At 34.7% G+C, this 18477-nt stretch overlaps 1 protein-coding gene across 2 annotated transcripts in view; it reads left to right on the top strand.

Moving 5' to 3' along the window:
• IPO11 (importin 11) overlaps window positions 1-18477 on the top strand; it is a 79736-nt gene that overhangs the window by 24533 nt on the left and 36726 nt on the right. For both annotated transcript variants that reach the window (XM_068176507.1, XM_068176506.1), the window contains exons 12-24: window positions 1177-1369; window positions 2155-2307; window positions 2574-2617; window positions 3518-3608; window positions 5070-5117; window positions 5751-5856; window positions 8516-8642; window positions 10597-10630; window positions 10812-10852; window positions 11894-12010; window positions 13442-13555; window positions 14819-14934; window positions 16369-16445. In XM_068176507.1, the coding sequence (XP_068032608.1) occupies window positions 1177-1369; window positions 2155-2307; window positions 2574-2617; window positions 3518-3608; window positions 5070-5117; window positions 5751-5856; window positions 8516-8642; window positions 10597-10630; window positions 10812-10852; window positions 11894-12010; window positions 13442-13555; window positions 14819-14934; window positions 16369-16445 (1261 nt within the window). The remainder of the gene's footprint in view (window positions 1-1176; window positions 1370-2154; window positions 2308-2573; window positions 2618-3517; window positions 3609-5069; window positions 5118-5750; window positions 5857-8515; window positions 8643-10596; window positions 10631-10811; window positions 10853-11893; window positions 12011-13441; window positions 13556-14818; window positions 14935-16368; window positions 16446-18477) is intronic.

The raw sequence follows: 18477 nt of genomic DNA on the forward strand, positions 1-18477 counted from the left end.
TAAGTTGCAGCAGTGAAGAGTACATTTTCTTAGCTCAAACAAAATTAAGTGCATTCCGTAAGTAAATTATTTAACTAGAATTTGTTTAAAAAGAGTTCAGGAAGCATTGGTTAAACAGTGGTAATGGTACTAAGGAATAAAGAAGAGAGAGGCTTTTCATCTTACCTTTTATAGGTAGCTGGATCACTGTTTCTATGGCTTTGTTAGTTCTGTGGAATTACTGGCCACACTAATTAATCAAAAGAAAATGAACAACATACTCTCGCCCTCAGAGGCTTGTATTGTCTAATACATTTGGACTTGTCAGCTGATTCTATGCAAGTGTTAAATGCACATTGTATCGAAGATAGATAATTTTAACAGTCACTTGGTCTGGTTTTTTTTTTGTCCTTTTTTTATTTTTTTAAAGTTACAAAACCTACAGAGTTCCCATTGTTTTCAGGCTCTATCTAGAGGCCGTGGATGTATTTTAAATATTCAGCCTAGTTATCAGAAGTAAAAAGCACCTATCAGCTTCACCAAAATTGAGCTGAAGATGCTCTGACACATTAATTTTGGTCTTGTCATAGCACTTAGATTGCAAATGTGCATCTTTTTTCACAGACCTGAAGAGAAAGTAAATTTGATTAATAGGTAATTTATCACCTATAGAAATTCACATGAAAAAATAAAGGTTTGGGCATTTTTGCAGTACTAAAGGAGATTAAAGGAATCCACGAGTGTATTTCTAGATCACTAATTGGAAAAGCTAAGTTGAGGAAGCAAGTTGTTGTACTGCATGGGTAGTGTTGGTAAGGGGAAGTTATATAGGCCTCATACCTCTTTTGCTTATATTGATTCTAATAGGGATGAATTATCCGCTAAAATACTCACTGTTTTAAGTATGGCTGATCCATTTTCTTTACTACTAGTAAGCTGGTCCAGTTTTTTTTAAGAATTGGTATTCTTACTTATACTTAAAAATAAAGTAATTTCGAACCAAAATCAAGAAATTTGCTGTTAAATGTTTCATTAACAATTGATACTGATCTCTTCTTAATTTCCTGTCCATGTTCAGTTTTCTGTAGTTTTATATAAATTGGCAGCTGTTTTTGATAACTAGTTTACTAAAGCAGTTAATAAGACTTCACTAAGTGTTTTGATTTTTCTGTTTCTACTTCCTTTTTTTTTTTTAAGCTTTTGGACTTCCTGGATCAACATCCTTTCTCATTCACTTCTTTGATTCAGAGATCACTGGAGTTCTCTGTAAGCTGTGTTTTCACAGAAGCTGGTGAAGGAGTTGTATTTGAGCAGTTTATTGTACAATGCATGAATCTCATTAAGATGATTGTAAAAAATTATGCATACAAACCGTCCAAAAATATTGAAGGTACTGTCACTATTTACTAAAATTTTTATGTCTTGAGAAACATTTTTCTAGCTATTCTCAATAATTAAACTCCTTTATTAATGCTTTAATAATTTTCAAATATGTATGTTTCTACCTCTATATTGATAATTTTTATTTTAACTTTTAAACTATTAATATATATAGATAATGACATTCCAAAAGAATTTGAAATGCAAAAGGAACACAAATATATTTCCTTGTTTGGTTTTAGTTTCCACTGAATGAATTTTAAAAAGTACTGAGGTGTAGAGTTTGGTTTATTTTCATCAACTAGTTTGTTGCATCTTTCCCATGAGATATGTTTGATAAAATGGTATATTTTCTGTAATTAACTAATACCAATACAATGAAATACATAAACACAGTGGATTGGAGATGCAGTTGAATATAAAGGTGTTCATATGTTTTACTTTGTAGGACTGTTTACTTTTGAAACTTCATACAGTGCTGTATGTGTGAATTAAAAGAATACCTCAACCTTTCACATTAGTTTTACGTGTGGCAGTGACTAGATAGCAATTAGCATTCTGTATGAATTTGAAAAACAGTTTTATATGCATACTGGTATTTGTCAGAATAGATTACTTGCTTAAAAACCTGCCTTATCAGCTGAAAGTCAGGTAAAGTCTGCTATGAAAATATAGTTTTTTTCTGTTTTTCTGAGAGGATAATAATTTTTTATTGATTGACTTTACTGATTTTACCAGATGAGTCTTTGATCATTAAGCCACTTAATTGTGTCTGAAATCTTTGTTTTATTTCAGACAGCAGTCCTGAAACTCTTGAAGCACATAAGATAAAGACAGCTTTTTTCACATACCCAACACTAATGGAAATATGTAGGAGATTAGTCACTCACTATTTCCTGCTGACAAAGGAAGAATTGACCATGTGGGAAGAGGATCCAGAAAGCTTCAGTAAGAAACATGCTATATAGTTGGTAGTAGTGTAATTAGATATTTGTATAAGTGCTTCATATCCACATTGTCTCTACAAATTGCCTACTGCAGTATTGACCATTTTATTTCCTGCAGTCTTCTTACATGGACAAATATTCCTTCTGGACATTCTTTTTGTAATAAAAGATTTCTCAGTAGTCTATGATACCCTCTTAACCTAACACTAAATTTTGTTTGAACCAGAGTTGAAATAATGCTTTTTTCTTTTCTTTGTGAAATAATAGCTGTAGAAGAGACTGGAGGAGATTCTTGGAAGTACAGTCTCAGAGTAAGTGTTCAATTTGAAAGAAACCCATTAAACATTCCTGAATGCAACTCTTGATAGTTTGTAACCAAGACAGATAATACTTGAAAAGAAATCCTTATGTTTCTTCAGAATTAGTGAAATTTAACTTTGTTCTTTTTTCAGTATTCAAACTTGCTGAAATACATGGGAATCTATGCACTTCATGTTTTAGGAGGGAGGGAAAAGGAGTTTGCTTCAGCATCTGAATTATGTAGCAACTGGTTAAAGCCAGCAGAAGTTGTCTCTTCTTTAAACTGATAACTAATATAATCACTTACGAGTATGTTAGTAGACATGATGAGTGAAGGAAATTCCAGATGCATCTTTATTAGTTAATTATATTCATTAATTAATTATTATATTAGTTGATTTAGTCCAGATCAGAAATATGCTGTTGTAGTGTATCCCCCAGTTGTAACTGTTGTGGTTTGTTTTGCAGAGATATCTCAAAGTTTATTTGCTGAATTACTTTTATTTTAAAACTAAAAAACCCAGCATGGTGCATATAGTATATTCCACTTGTAAAATGGTGCTCAGTCCAAGTCCCTGGCCCAGAGCCACTAAGCCAATACACAAACAACCTGTGACATACCTACAGAGTGGTCACTGGCAGCTCAGCACCAGCTGTTTCACTCCACAGATTCATTGTTCTTCTGCCACAGAACTGGGTGATACAGATGGAGCTATCAAGCTCTTGCTAGAGTTAAGCATAATGTATAGTAGAAAGAGTGGAATTTCTTACAATATTAATTTTGCTACTATATATTGTTTTTTGAATTGTGACTTTCAGTGTGAGGTATTCAGCACTTAAAATTTTAGCATAAAATGTATTTTAATTGCCTTTATTTTTATAGCTTCTAACCAGATCTTTTAATTTTTCAGCCATGCACAGAAGTCCTTTTTATTGATATTTTTTATGAATATAATCAGACACTTACTCCAGTTCTTTTAGAAATGGTTCACAGTCTACAAGGTAAGTTATTGAAAAAAAATAAGGGAAGTATAAAATTTAGAATTGTTTACATTCATAACATACTCTTGTCAACTATTAGACAATTTGACCTTGTAACATCTAATTTTATATAGTGCTTTCTCTCTGTATTTTTGAAAGGGCATATTAATATTCTAAAATTATTTCTAAACCCATTATAACAGAATGCATTGTGTATCTCGGAGGAGGAAGTCCCAAAGGGTCTTTGGTTTTCATTGTAACTATTCTAGATGATTGACAAATGTTGTGGCATTTCTAATTTTATGAGGTTTCAGGCTTTCTTGGGAATGATCCACTAGCTTAATGAATTCTTTGGGTTGTTTTTAGTTGGGAACTTCCTGTTAAAATGTTGCAAGGCAGATCATGCTGTGTCTCTGCCAAAATCTTGAGGGGAGAAAAAATTTTAAAAGAAAAAGTTGAAGTTACGCTGTCATTTTGTAGAATTTAGGTGACTTTCCAAATCTGAAGAATCTGGTTTAAAAATGTATGGGTTCTCTGTATGAAGACTGAATTATTCATAGGTTGAGGAGTGATTAATATTTTCTTTGTTTTACCTTACGATTCTTTACCCCCAACCCAAGTTTTATAATGGCCAGCAAAGATAGTAAGTGGGAGTGCTTTTTTTTCTCATCAGTTCAGCTCAGTTTGTTTCCCCCAGCTGTCTTAGTTGTGTTACAATATTTTGTATTCGAGCTTATCAGAAAGGATCATTAAATTCTATTAAAATAAAATAAATACTCATATTTTGAGAGTGGTTTCTGATTTCACAAAATCTGTTCATAAAGTATTTTGTGTACATCTGTTTTGGGATGACTTGTTGTGCTATAATATGGGGAGTAGTAAATGATTCCTTATAATAGGGTTGACAGTTAAAGTGTTTTTTTCCAAAAATTACGTAAGTTAATGCTATCATGCTAAAGGTACACTTGTACGTTTTTAATTCTCCTGGGGCCCATAGCAGTTTTCTTCTGCTCTTCATGTTTTCAAATTGAGATTTACTGTTGAAGTAATAGATGATACGAAGAATCCATTAATTCTTAGAACTGCAGAAAATATTTACTTTTAGGCACACATATAAAAAAATCAAGGAACTAGGACTAGGACCTTTTTGGATCTAGTTACTATGTAGTTAACAGTTGTCTGCAATTTACAGATTTTGAGTAATTTCATTTATAATACTTGCTTCTGACTTACATATCTGTTGTTATTAAAAATGTTCGTCTCCAAAGAAGTAAGTCAGGAATAGGCTGTGAAAACAGATTTGATTTTGATACAGTCACTGGACAAGGTATCAAAATTGAAATGACTTAACTTGTAAATTGAATAAAAGCAGTGAAAGCAGTCCTAATGCATGTCTTTCTTTCTTAAAGTATTTAAGTGCAAAGTTGCTTGCATTCCTTGTTTTAGTGACACTTTTTTATTTATTTTAACTTTGGCTTGTAGGATCTACCAACGTGGAAAATACCAATGCTATACTGATTAAAGATGCCGGTAAATTAAGTTTTACTTTATCTTTGAAGTAACAGAGTCACTTTTGTGTATGTGTTTTACTTCTTAAAAATTGCATTAAAAATTTGCAAGATTTTTTTAAAAGTCATCTGGAAAGTGGGACCTAAATCCTAATTCTCCTTTCATTGATGCTGGCCTTCACTTTTGAAAATATTTATGTAAAAATACACTGCTTTTTGGCATTTTTCCTGCAACAAGCAATCTCTTTTACTGTCCTGTTCTTTCTGCTGTACCAAGTAAATTACTGTCAGTATTTTCTGAAGAAAATAGAAATACTCTATTTTACAAGTGAGGAGATTGTATGGCAAAAAAAAAATTGTTTCTTATGGCACCATCCTTGGTGATAGAATAAGATCCTCATTGTTCTTTTGGCTTCTAGCTATTTTTGAGAATCTAACATATTTTCTGTAATGTCTGTCTTTTACTAATAATTTGCACCAGAGTTCCTTTCACCATGATCTGATAACACTTTCTAAAGAAAGATATGCTTTGGTTTTGTTTTCTTATGTTCAAGTTATGAAAATAACCTGATTTGAATATTAAATTAATCTGATTATTTAATATTAAAAAGAAACATTGATGTAAACAATAAGCATAACTACTCTTTTTCCCCAGTGTATAATGCAGTTGGACTGGCTGCTTATGAACTATTTGATAGTATGGATTTTGATCAATGGTTTAAAAATCAGCTATTAGCAGAACTACAGGTTTCTCATGACAGGTAAACACTTTGATTTATTATGCCTTCTTAATTTAAATGCAAACTGTTGATACAAATCTGATAAGATATAATGCCTAATAATTGCCAAGCTGCAAAATACTCAACCTTGAAACACATCCACTCAATGAGGAGAGGTATGAAATGCATACAGATAACTGATAGCAGTCACAGAAGTGACTGTTCTTGACAGTTCATATTTAAATTACTATGTGGTGAATCCTTCAGGGTTCTGTAGAAGTACATTGTCTGTCTTCTTGCATACATTAGAGTTGACTAAACCTTCTCAGGATAACCACCTTTACTTGTTTAAAAAATTATTTCTAGGCCTCCAGAGACCCTGGAGTCCTCTAGGTAAAGTCCAGCTGAAGTCTGTGGAAATCATCCCTGTTAGACAGTAGTTTAGCCAAGAGAGTGGTTTGTTCTTCTCTTTAAGTTTAAATACAAGCCCTCTATAATTCTGTTTGGTTAATTTTGCTGCAATAAAGAGGGGAAATAAGGGTTTGGGTTGTGTTGTAAAGTGTGGATGATTGCACCTTCTTCTACATGAAGAGTTTTATACAGTCCATCTGCTGTGGTATTTCCTTCTCACCAAGGTCACCCTCACTTGCATGGCCTTCACAAGAGTGCATCCTATTGTTCAGTGGATATCATGGGGTATTTTGAAAGATTGTTTTTGGCATCTCAGTACATACAGACTGAGCTGTTGCTCTTTGTATCTATCTGGAAGACACTGTTCCTCCCTTTCCGTCAAGCTCACTCCCCAGGGGAAGGACAGTGACCACTATTGTGCATGCTAATCCTTATCAGATAAGTTCAAATCAGCTGTTGACTCTAAATAAGTATGTCCTATTTTTCTCAACAAACTCGTCAGCAGTGACCCGAATGTCCTTCGAAGACTGTTACTATGTTTTTCTTCCACATTTGCAATTCATCTTACCCCTGGCAATTTTTATGTGAAACATAAACTAATTTGTTTCCTTATACCCTTAGGAACTACTACAAATTGTAAATGATTTTCCATAATGGGTCTCTACTCAGCTCTTTTATTTCCAAATGCTGAATTTACAAAGAGAGTTCAGTTTCCTGTAGAGTGGAACTTAAAATATTAAGTGCTTTTTTCTACTACAGTAAACTTTGAAAAAGTTAATTACTTATTTTTGGATGTATAACCTTATCTTAGTGTCAAAGAATGATTACCACAGTTGTTTACTTGCTGTCTCCTAATGCTTTTATTCTTCTCATTAGACTGGTTTTCTTACTAAGATTTCACTTACTATTTGCAAGTTGCCAAGTACCCTAATGATTAGGCGAAATGTCAGAAGAGCAGGAAAAAATGGGAGATCTTGTGTAACATTGTTCATTTGCTGTTGTGGTCCTCCAGCAGCAGTCTCTAATTAAAGCTGCCATGATCTTAGAAGCCCATGCTGGCTATGGCATTTTTGTTATTCACCCATGTAGCAGAAGTAAAACTGACAAGTTTTATGTTGTTGATTCAGTTGTATTACAGTCAGGAAGACACCTGATTTAACCATTTGGTTGGCATTTGTGATATCCCAGGATGAAGTTCCTGTGAGGACAGAAGCTTGCAGTAGAAGTTGTCTGGAATTTTGAAGCCCTGTTTACTTTAACTGCTTTTACTGTCTTCACCATTGGAGACCACCATGGCAATAAGGGAAGGCAGTGTTAGTGGTTTGAATGGAGTACTGCTTTAAGAGCAGCTTTGGGAATATGTATGCAGTTCAGATAAAGTGGTTTGGAGGGTATCCTCTGCTGTCCCACAGAATGTCCCAAGGTTACTAGTATGCTTGTTCAGAGCTGCTTGATGTTTGGAAACACACACCTCTGTGTTGTCAGCAGTGAGTGTGGAGTTTGCAATGTTTTGTTTTCTCTGAATGTTTCATAACCTGATGATAGTAAGCCCATCCACCATGACCACAGTAATAGAATAATTATGGAATTAATAAAACAAGTTCTAGATTTTTAGAAATAGTGCACTGCCAAATTTATCAGTTGCCACGATGCTTAGTTCTGTACTGATTAATGAGAAACTTTTCCATAACATGAAAGTGTTACTGAATACTTTTTTTTTTTTTTTTTGCAATTATTCATTTGTAAAGCAGCATTTCCTCCTGAGAGAGAAAGTAAAGTAATTTTGACTTGAATACCAGTTGCAGTCCAGACTGCTTAAAGGTACTGTCCTATGACTAATGCAGCAGAGGTTGCCTTATTTTGGAATATGGTCAGTATTCCTGACCCACACTTTTCCTGTGTGAGCTTTAGGTCCACCAGGCTCAGTCACTGTGTGCTGTTTTTGTAAAAGCTAATCTTCTGGAAAAAAAGCTTAAAAAAAAAAGCTAAGCTTTTCCCAGAAATAGTGGATGTAGAAAAAGTAGGACCTCAAAAATGAGCATTCAACATTTAGTCATTTAGGATTAAAATTATCTTTTTCAGACTAAGCTGGTTTTTCCTGAGCCTTCTTGTGAAGAATTTTAATGAAAAGTTCAGTTTTTGCACTGAAGTTGATCTTGAAAAAATAAGTCTTTTAATTGTTTTGGGTAATAACATGTTCATCATTCTTGGATTTTTTTTTCATCAAAGTATTCTATAATAACTGGTGTAATGAGTAACGAGAGCAATTTTTTTCCTCCTACTTTTAAAGGTATAAACCTATACGCCGACGAGTAATATGGTTAATTGGACAGTGGATTTCTGTAAAATTCAAATCAGACTTGAGACCTGTTTTATATGAAGCAATTTGTAACTTGCTTCAAGACCGTGACTTAGTGGTAAGCATAAATAACTAATCTTTTGGAATACACATTTGTTATAATCACAGATGAAAGAGAAATACCTCACTTTATGTACACTTGAGAATTTCATAACATCATGCCTTAAAGTCTGTTGTGTCTTGCTAAAGGTAAACCACTGGGAAGATGTGGTGAAGTTTAATTGTGGTGATACCAAACAGTAATGTCAAAGATATTAAATGAGGCCTGAAGATGTTCACTATGTGATGACTTTGGTGGGAAAATGAATTCCAAGAGCAACCATCTGCTTTTTATCAGAATAAAATTATGAAATGCCTTACAGTGATTTATAAACTAATGGATACCTTGTGTAAATAGAACTGAGTTATTCTGTCCCTTTACTATACAGCATTGATCAAGTGAATTTGCAGGTGACACCAAGTTGGGTGGGAGTGCTGATCTGCTGGAGGGCAGGAAGGCTCTAGAGAGGGATCTGGGCAGGTTTAATAGATGGGCTGAGGCCAATGGTGTGAGGTTCAACAAGACCCAGTGCTGGGTCTTGCCCTTGGGTCACAACAACCCCAGGCCGCTCCACAGGCCAGGGCAGAGTGGCTGGAAAATGGCCAGTGAACAGCTGTCTAAACACAAGCCAACATGTGCCCAGGTGGCCAAGAAGGCCAATGGCATCCTGGCCTGGATCAGCAATGGTGTGGCCAGCAGGAGCAGGGCAGGGATTGTCCCCCTGTACTGGGCACTGGTGAGGCCACACTCCAGTGCTGTGTTTAGTTCTGGGCCTCTCAATTCAGAAGGGACATTGAGGAGGTGGAATGAGTCCAGAGAAGGGCAACGGAGCTGGGGCAGGGTTTAGAGCACAAGTCCTGTGAGGAGCAGCTGAGGGAGCTGGGGGTGTTTATCCTGGAGAAAAGGAGGCTCAGGGGGGACATTATCACTCCCTACAAGTGCTGGAACAGAGATTGTGGCCAGGTGTGTTCAGTCTCTTCTCCCAGGCAGCCAGTGACAGGAAAAGAACTGGCCTCGAGCTGCACCAAGTGAGGTTCAGGTTGGACATAAGGAAAAATTTTTTCACTGAAAGAGTTGTCAAGCATTGGAACAGGTGGAGTCACCTGGAAATTTCAGTAATATGTGGATATGGCTGTTGGGACATGGTTTAGTGATGGTGGTGCTGGTTTGGTGGATGGACTAGATGATTTTAAAGGTCTTTTACATCCATAATGATTCTGTGATTCTATGGTTATTTAGGCATTAAAGTTACATGCTATGGAAATGATAAATGGCATTGGTTGCTAAACTCCTTAAGTACAAATCTGTAGTTTTAAGCTACAACTTCTGTTTACCAGCAGGTGAGATTGAGTTGAGATGCTGGTTTTGCTGTTGTTTATTTTGTTTTTGTTTTTAAACAAACTGGGCTACTAGCCCACAAAAAAAGTGAATAAATTTTGCTAGTTTGGTAGGTACATATTAATTAGCAATTGCCAGTCATAACAATAATTTCTGTGATTTCAGACAGCTTTAGCAGAGGAGGGTGTGTTTCTGCATCAGCTGTTTTTATATAATGCTTTCTAAGGCATTTCTAAGCACATACAGGAAGAACAGTCTAACTTGTTGAGTTTTTTCCATTCTGTGCTTCTTGACTGACAGCAAGCTGTGAGATAATTCCAAGTAAAACTCCTCCTCTATTACAAGAGTTTTTATCAGAGTCTAGATAGATATCTTCTTTAATTACTTCTTGTCCTTGAAGGTTTTGCCTGAGTAGCTTTTTCAGTTTCTACCACTTTAGCAATGACAAATAAAATATAAAGGATACTAAAAGGAAAGTGAATGAAATGAACTAACTAGATTTCTTAGAGGATGATAGAAGACAGAGTGATTCAGTTGCCAAAACATGAAGTGATTTGATATTGTCAGGTACTCTGTGGATAATCAAAATGTTTAATGGATGTATGCATGATGCTTCTTGACTTTTGTCTTTCAGGTCCGTATTGAGACAGCTACGACACTGAAGTTAAATATCCTTATTTGCAAAGCTGTTTGATTAGTTCTTAATTCTGAGTTACTGGAAAATCATCAATTTTAAACTTACTACCAAATTCTTCATGTTATATTTTTTGAGTATCCATGAAATATTTTCTCATTTGAGTCTTGATATCTGTCTTCAGTCTGTATTATTTTCCCTTAATGTTTGTTTACCTGTAGATGACTTTGAATTCAGAACCGACCAGTTCTTACCAGTAAGAGCATTTATATATTCTGAAGGTTAGATAAATACGTAAAGAAAATCAGGAAAAAATATTTTCCAATTTCATTTTGAACTGCATTGTTTAGTAATTGCTGTGTATGCATGTTTGTATTGTATGTTCAGTCTTCACAGACCCACACATATACTCATGCTGCTACTGTTAAGGTTGCTAATGTGTAGATAGATTTTAGTATTATACTATTAGAACGTCATAGCAGTGTGTTTAGTACTCTTTATACTGGGTGTTGCTATATAGTAAGTTTCTTCATGATAAGAAAATATTAAAACTGTATCTAACAAATACATCTCCACACCATTGTGGCTCTCCCGCATGCCTGTTTCATGCAGCATTTTCCAACCTGCTGCTTCTTAAAAAATACTAAATACAAGTGTGTGGTTACAGTAGTGCATTAAAGCGCTGCTCTTTGGTTCTCCTGTATTTGTGTTCTTTACCATGGTCATTAATGTTGTCAGTTAGTAAACAATGGAAAGAAATAAGTATGCCGAAGTTTTAGTTTGGTCACTCAAATTAAGCAGACGTTTCGTCATTTCATTTTGACTTCCATATTAATTTCAACTCTTGAGAACAAACAAACCAAAATTCAGAGTGCATCTAGACTGTAAACACTGGAATTTTCTAAGATGTCATTTTCAGTTCAATATTTAACTTTTATCTACTGGCCCAAAAGCTGGAAGACTGTACTTTTGGTTTGACTCTAACAAAGTGCTCCTTTTGGAGAGACATCCTGTTTTACCTATGAAATCACATTTACACTTATCAAAATGTGGAAATGGTATATGTTCAAACTGATCGTGTTTGAACTGGTATGTAGGGGTAGATCTGAATTTTACCTTGCTTAGTCAGTAATTGGCTAATGTGCTTTTTTGCAAGTGAAAGAGTAACATTTTGCACACCTTGTGTTTTCAAAGTTTATGGGTGTTTTAGAGTTTTAAGGATACAGGAAAATTACCAGTTCATGTGACCAGTTGTATTTTTGATGGTCTAACCTGTGGTCCTTTATTTTTCTTTTAGTACCTGGAGTCTGTGTTTACACTGCTCTTTCAGCTACTTCAGGAAGTAACACAGTGTGACACCAAAATGCTTGTTCTTCATGTTCTGTCCTGTGTGATTGAGAGAGTCAATATGCAGGTATTTTTCATATATATATTTCAGTTTTAGCTTTGTCCTAAGAACATGGAGGAGGACTTCTTGTAGATGGAAAATGTCATCAATAGACTGGTTGTTGTTGTCAGAGGCGCCTGCACTGTTGGCATTACTTGGTCCTCTTTTCAGTCCTCACTGCTGGTCCTCTTTTCAGTTCTCATTTATCTTTTGTGTAAAATGTTAACTTACTTTCCTTAAGTTATGTAAGTTAAGTATTTTTTGTATTGAATCAGCTTTTAGAGTATCAAAACATCTTGTGGCATTTCTTGCAATTTTATTCTTTTATTTGTGATTTTTTCTAATTGTCTCATATCTGAACAAATATTTTAATCTATCTTACATATTAGAAAAGGCATTTTTGGGAAAAAATGCTTTGTTAAATTTGTAATTTCTTATTGATACTGATATGGGTCAGAGTTGCCTCTACAGTGCTCTCCTTAACTGCATGACAGGTTTCAAATTCACATTATGAATTCTCAGTACTTTAATGTTAAAGTATGTCCTTCAGCTTTTACATGAAGAATTTGAAGATAGTTTACCAGAATTAAACAAAGAATAGTTGGCTCCTTTTGTCTCAGATTTTGTTGTGGTGGGTTTGTTTTGCTGTTTTTTTTCAGTACTACTGTATTAAGGATAGAGATAATGCATGGGTTTAAGTTTCTTGTCTTTCTATAAGTAATCCTGTCTGAGAGCCAGATGAAGCTTTTATAATTGTCTCTTGTCGAAAAAGTCAACATGACAGCAGATTCCCTGCAGTTTAGAGAAGCAGCATTAAAAACAAGTTGAGAAAGAACCCTTGAATATGTTCAGGTTAATTCCTAATTAAATATTTTCAAAGACAAATAGATTAACCTTTTTGTATTGAAGACCATAATAAAAAATAATACAGGCTAGGACAAATCTCTGAAAGTTACGCAGTCTAACTCCTGCTCAAAGGCTCAGCGACTCCAGAGGTTATTCAGTTGTTTGTTTTTTTGTTGTTTGTTTGTTTGTTTGTTGTTTGTTTTGGTTTTTGGTTTTTTTGGTTTTTTTTTTTTTTTTTTGTACTGGGACTGTTTCTGATTTTAAAGAATGCTGTCTAGGAATCCTGTCTAAGTGAAGAATATACTAATATGAAAATACCTCTGCATATCAAGCTTTAAATATTTTTTGTGTCCTATTTACCACATAAGCTTGATTTCCATGCACAAATATCACCATAAGTAATATATTAGTTTCAAACTGTTCTGCAGTCAGAAGTTACTTCAGTCACAGAGTAAAGGGTACAACTCTAAAGAGTTTTAGAAAGATTTAAGCAAACTCTTGTGTTTTTACTGAGACAAAAACAGCTCCTATGTTTTTCAGAAACGATGCTTGGGATAAACTATTAAGTCTTGTTTCACGTATTAAGAAACCAGTTTGTGTTCTGTACTTTAGATACGACCATATGTAGGATGTTTGGTTCAGTATTTACCACTCCTTTGGAAGCAGAGTGAGGAGCATAATATGCTACGATGTGCCATTCTAACCACCCTAATCCATCTTGTCCAGGTAAGGAATCTGAGTCACATAAACATTATCAGTACTTCCTACAGTTCTTTCTTGATGATAAAACAGCACATGGTTATATTGTCTGCAGAATCTGTGGTATTAACTACTTCTTTAATACAGACTATATATCACACTACCTTCTCCAACACTTGCTGCATCTCAAAGAAAATGTAGTAGGACTAGCAGAGACCAAGAGAAGTGCTCCTATGACAGTGTCTGTGCAGGAACAGACTTAATATGCAGTCTTGAACTTGTGAAAATGCATGACTTAAAAAGATCGTATTGTAGAGGTTAACAGTGGAGAGAAAGTGAAAGGGAAATAACAAATCTTATAAAAGGAGAAATAAAGGTTCTTTCCAAAGTGGTGTAACTTTAAATGAAGAGGAAATAGGTTTTTGCCATAAACAAACTGTGGCAGTTCTTCTTTCTGTCCCGTGTGGAGGCTAAAATAAGAGTATTTTTTTACAAAAGGTGTATCTCTCAGTGTAGGTAGACACAACAAGATGAGACAGATTTGTAGAAAAATCTTTTTCTTTTAAGGCATATTTTTTTATGTAAGTAGATAAATATGCAAAGAAGCTGCAACTTAAAAATATCAAATAATTTTAACTTTTCTATTGTCAAAATAAAGGAATTATGCAAGCTCAGCATTCCACTAGCCTCAGTTCTCTTGAGTTGTAATATTACAATACTTTGTATTGCTGTTCAGTAATTGGCAGTTGTTCCCAATTAACTCTTCATTGTACAGAAGTCTGATGGATAATTTTAAAAACTGAATCACTGTCATCAGCATGTGAATCTTTGGGTAGCTATAAAAACAAACCCTTCTCCTGAATATTAGAATATGTCAAATGATTTTGTAAATTATAAGAACCAATGAGTAATTTTTTTTCTTGACCTGTAAAACACTCAGCTTTTAGTCATTTGGTATTTGTTAAACTCCAAGATAGTGAATGTGACCTCTCCAAGAAAGAAAATGACCAGTGAATGTTTTCAGGAATGTATGTTCTTTATATTTTTTTCTTGCAGGCTAATAGTAACTGGTTTGTTTTCCAAAAAAAATAACATTCTCAAAACATGATGAGAGAAAGCTTAGGAATATCAGGCTGTTTTATTGTTGTATGAAATAGAAGCAAGTTCAACCTTTGACTGCTTGAGTGCATGTTTACATGTGAATGTAACAGCAGTGTAGATATTTTCCATGCTATTTTTGAAATGCTTGATTTAAGGCTTTTGACATATTTTACATTTCTTATTTTGTAGGGCCTGGGAGCAGACAGCAAAAATCTCTACCCTTTTCTACTTCCAGTTATCCAGCTAAGTACAGATGTTTCTCAGCCTCCACATGTCTATCTTCTGGAAGATGGTTTAGAGCTGTGGTAAGAATGTTTTCTTTATTTTTGTATCCCCAGAAGAAAAAAAAGTTGTAAAAAGCTTTGAATATTAAATTTGATATGTTTTTATTACCTTACCTTGACATCACCTATATCACACCTTTTCTTAGAAGACCGGAGGTTAGGAAATTGATACACTCAGCTATTTTTAGTTGTGCTTTGTCTGTTACTCATTTTCAGGCAGTTGATACTGAAGATACCATTCTGTAACTGGACAAAAAGTATAGACTCACTATAAATGTGCATGCTAATTTAACAATTTGGTGTACTTGACTTAGGGAGAACAGTGAGCCAGTGGATCTGAGCTGGTTGGAAGTGATAACATAATTACAAGGATAAAATGTGGAAGTCACTTTCTGTATCTCAGACTATTTGGTGACTGAACATAAAACAAGAAGCGACACTGTGCTCAGTTTGCCATGAGCCTGATTTATTTGTTTCTGGTGCAGCTGATGCTGTAAGAGAGGGACCAAATTCTGAAAACTAGGAATGAATAGAGTTTGTCTTAAGATAGTGAGCAATTCCTTTGATCTAAATTATAAATGAGCATTTCAATTACAAATACTTAACCTACAAATTATCTGTTCTATATACGCAGCAAAACTGAGATTTATAATGCTGGTGGCAGCAAGTCAAAGTACAAAATCATCTCAAAATGTAGAACTGGGGCCTTTTACATGTATCAGTTCAGAACTTTTATATCTTCTTAATAATACTGATCTTGAGGTTGCTCTTCTCATGTCTGCACAGAAGAATGATATTTTAAGATGTCCTAGAGCATCAGAGAAGTCCAGGGAGCTGACAGGGACAATTAGGATTCTGAAGGCTTCTTGAACCAAGATCAGGAAAACAGCTAATTTATTTCACATAACCAGATGTGTTATTTAAATATGGTAATCCCATGCCTAAGAACTAGGAGAAAATGGAATTTGTTGCTGGGGCTTTAAATGCAAACTTAATTTGAAAACTACTGTTTTCAAATCTCAGGAATTTTTAATTGTAATGCCTCATTTCAGACTTAAAAAAAATGTAAATGTGTGAGCTGATCCATCACAGCTTCTCCTTTGAGGTTTAAAACACACGTATTGTCTCCTTGCACTGTAAACATCCCTCTCTACCCAGCCAAGTTCCCTGGCTGGCTGCTTAGACATTCTCGCTGTTGAATTTCAGAGCTTATGTTGTCTTTATAAAAGGACAGTATCACGTTTTTCTTTGTTTTCCTAACTTGACAAGACATGTGCCTGTACTGATGAGTGTGTTGTGAGGACTATTGCTCTGCATGAAGTATGTTTCTGGGTAATTGTTACACATTGTTGATAACATAGATGGTTATTCGAAATTAAAATATTTATGTTGGTCAAAATGATTCTCAGTATTACTCATACATCATCTGAAATATTTTGCTTGATCTGTTCTTAGGTTAGTGACATTGGAGAATAGTCCATGTCTTACACCAGAACTCTTGAGAATATTTCAGAATATGTCTGCCCTTCTTGGTAAGTCTTTCACTAATAAAATTTCAGGGTTTTTCTCCTGCTGCTTGTTGTTCATGCACTAAGCAATGCTCGTGTGGTTGCAAGTACTAAGGGAGTTTGCAGAATTGTAGCAAAAATTCAGGAATAGGTTTTTATTGTCTGACTTTCTCGTATTTTAATATTTATAATCTACTTACCTGTCTTTTTTAAAATAAATTGGAGCTGCTGTACATGAAAGATAAGACAAATTTCAGAGAACGTTTATCCTTTCAGAGGTTATTTTAAGAAGTTTCTGAAATTGAACACCACATGTGCTAAGTGTTACTGATATTGATTATATGGAATACTTGCCTGTTCTGCTTACAACCAGAATAAAGTTATTAGCTTTTCCCTTATCCAGTTAATAACAATGTAGGATGTTTTCAAACTACCTAAATAGGTCTATAAACATTTGGGTCAAGCATCGAAATTAAAAACAGCAGTTTGTTGGCAGAATATAAACTTAGTAATGAAAAATAGGATCCAATGCTTAGGAAATACTGATATTTCAAGTACTTTTGCTTTATAATTAAAGGGAGTATAAAAATTTGTGGTTTAATTTTATATTAGTATGTTTGTGTTTAGATCTTCAGCTGTGCTTTTGAGGTTTCAACACTAATACAGCAAATGAGTTAATTTTTTTAGAGAAATGTGTTCACAGAATTACAGAAGTTTGCTTTTTAATTGATAATTGTTCGCAGGACTTAATATTTTATTCTATTTCTACTGGTCAGTAGAAAGTTTTGTCATGGTAGGTAGGTACATGATTATGTCTTCTGTTATTTCTCCCTGTTGTATACAAGATCTCTAATGACAAAACTTCTCTGTTTAGTAGTAGTGACTTTATGGTTAAAGTATTCCACAGCTACTGCTAAAATTCGGTGGCTGCTGAGCCCTGATGTATGTTGTGATCGTCCATAACTGCACACCTACCCTTCCATCTTCTTGTTCTGTGTCAATCAGAGGTGGTATATGCTGCGAAAAACCTGCACTGCATGAATGGCTGTGATTTTCATGGTTTGTCACACTGCTAATCCGCTTGATTTAAATTCAGAAATACTCGGTATTTGTGGCTCATTTGTTTGCTGCTGATCTCTTCCCCCCAGTTCTCATGTGATACTTTTCAGAGTAGAGGTGAGCAGAAATGGAAACTTTGGCATACTCTTCTTAGAAAAGGTGGAGGTATTCTGGAATATTCTATACTTGTTATGATTTCCTTTTTTTATGAATGAATCCTGGAGAATAGTGATGCTCTCCTTTGGAAAAAAAATACATTTGCAAGAGAAATTATTTATTCTGAAAAATGAAAGCTGCATGATGCTGGTAGAGTAAGTAGTACAGTTAAGCTGTGTAGGTTCCCTTAGGACAAGTCTTCAAACATGCTTATGTCAAACTTTTTTTTTAAATCATAGTTTGGAGTGAGTGGCAAAAACACAGCAGCTAATGTGTAATCACAGAGTGATTTTGTCCTATAGACTTCTGTACTACTTCACTTCCTGAACATTTTTCTGAAAAACTGTTTTTCTGAGTGTCATATTCGTCAAAAATTTTGATTGCTGCAAAATGATGCACATTTTTCCAGGAAGTGGAAACCATTCTGGTATGATGTTTGACTACAAATTCTGTCTGTTTACATGAGGAGAATCTGACTAAACAGCCTCTACATGATACAGCCATGGTATTATGACGCTTAAATAGAGGTGGAATTTTGGATTAGTGCTAACCTTGTTTTAAAACATGGTAGTTAGAAAACCAGTACAATACTGCCATCTGCTACCCATCAGGCAGTTGCTTCATTCAGAACACTTGAACAAGAGATTCTTCACTTAAATCAAGCGCAACAGTACAGTTTAAGGTGCAGCATATTGGAAAAGAAAACATATTGGTCACTGATGATCAGCAGTGCTAGTTAATTAAATAACTGTTCAGTCTTAAACCTGTAGCAAAGTTTTTTCAGTACACCAGTACCAGTATTCAGCTGAAACTTCCAGCCCTTAAAGTCAGATTTTTCTGT

Source organism: Anomalospiza imberbis, chromosome Z (assembly GCF_031753505.1).
Source record: "Anomalospiza imberbis isolate Cuckoo-Finch-1a 21T00152 chromosome Z, ASM3175350v1, whole genome shotgun sequence".
NCBI classification, from domain to species: Eukaryota; Metazoa; Chordata; class Aves; order Passeriformes; family Viduidae; genus Anomalospiza; species Anomalospiza imberbis.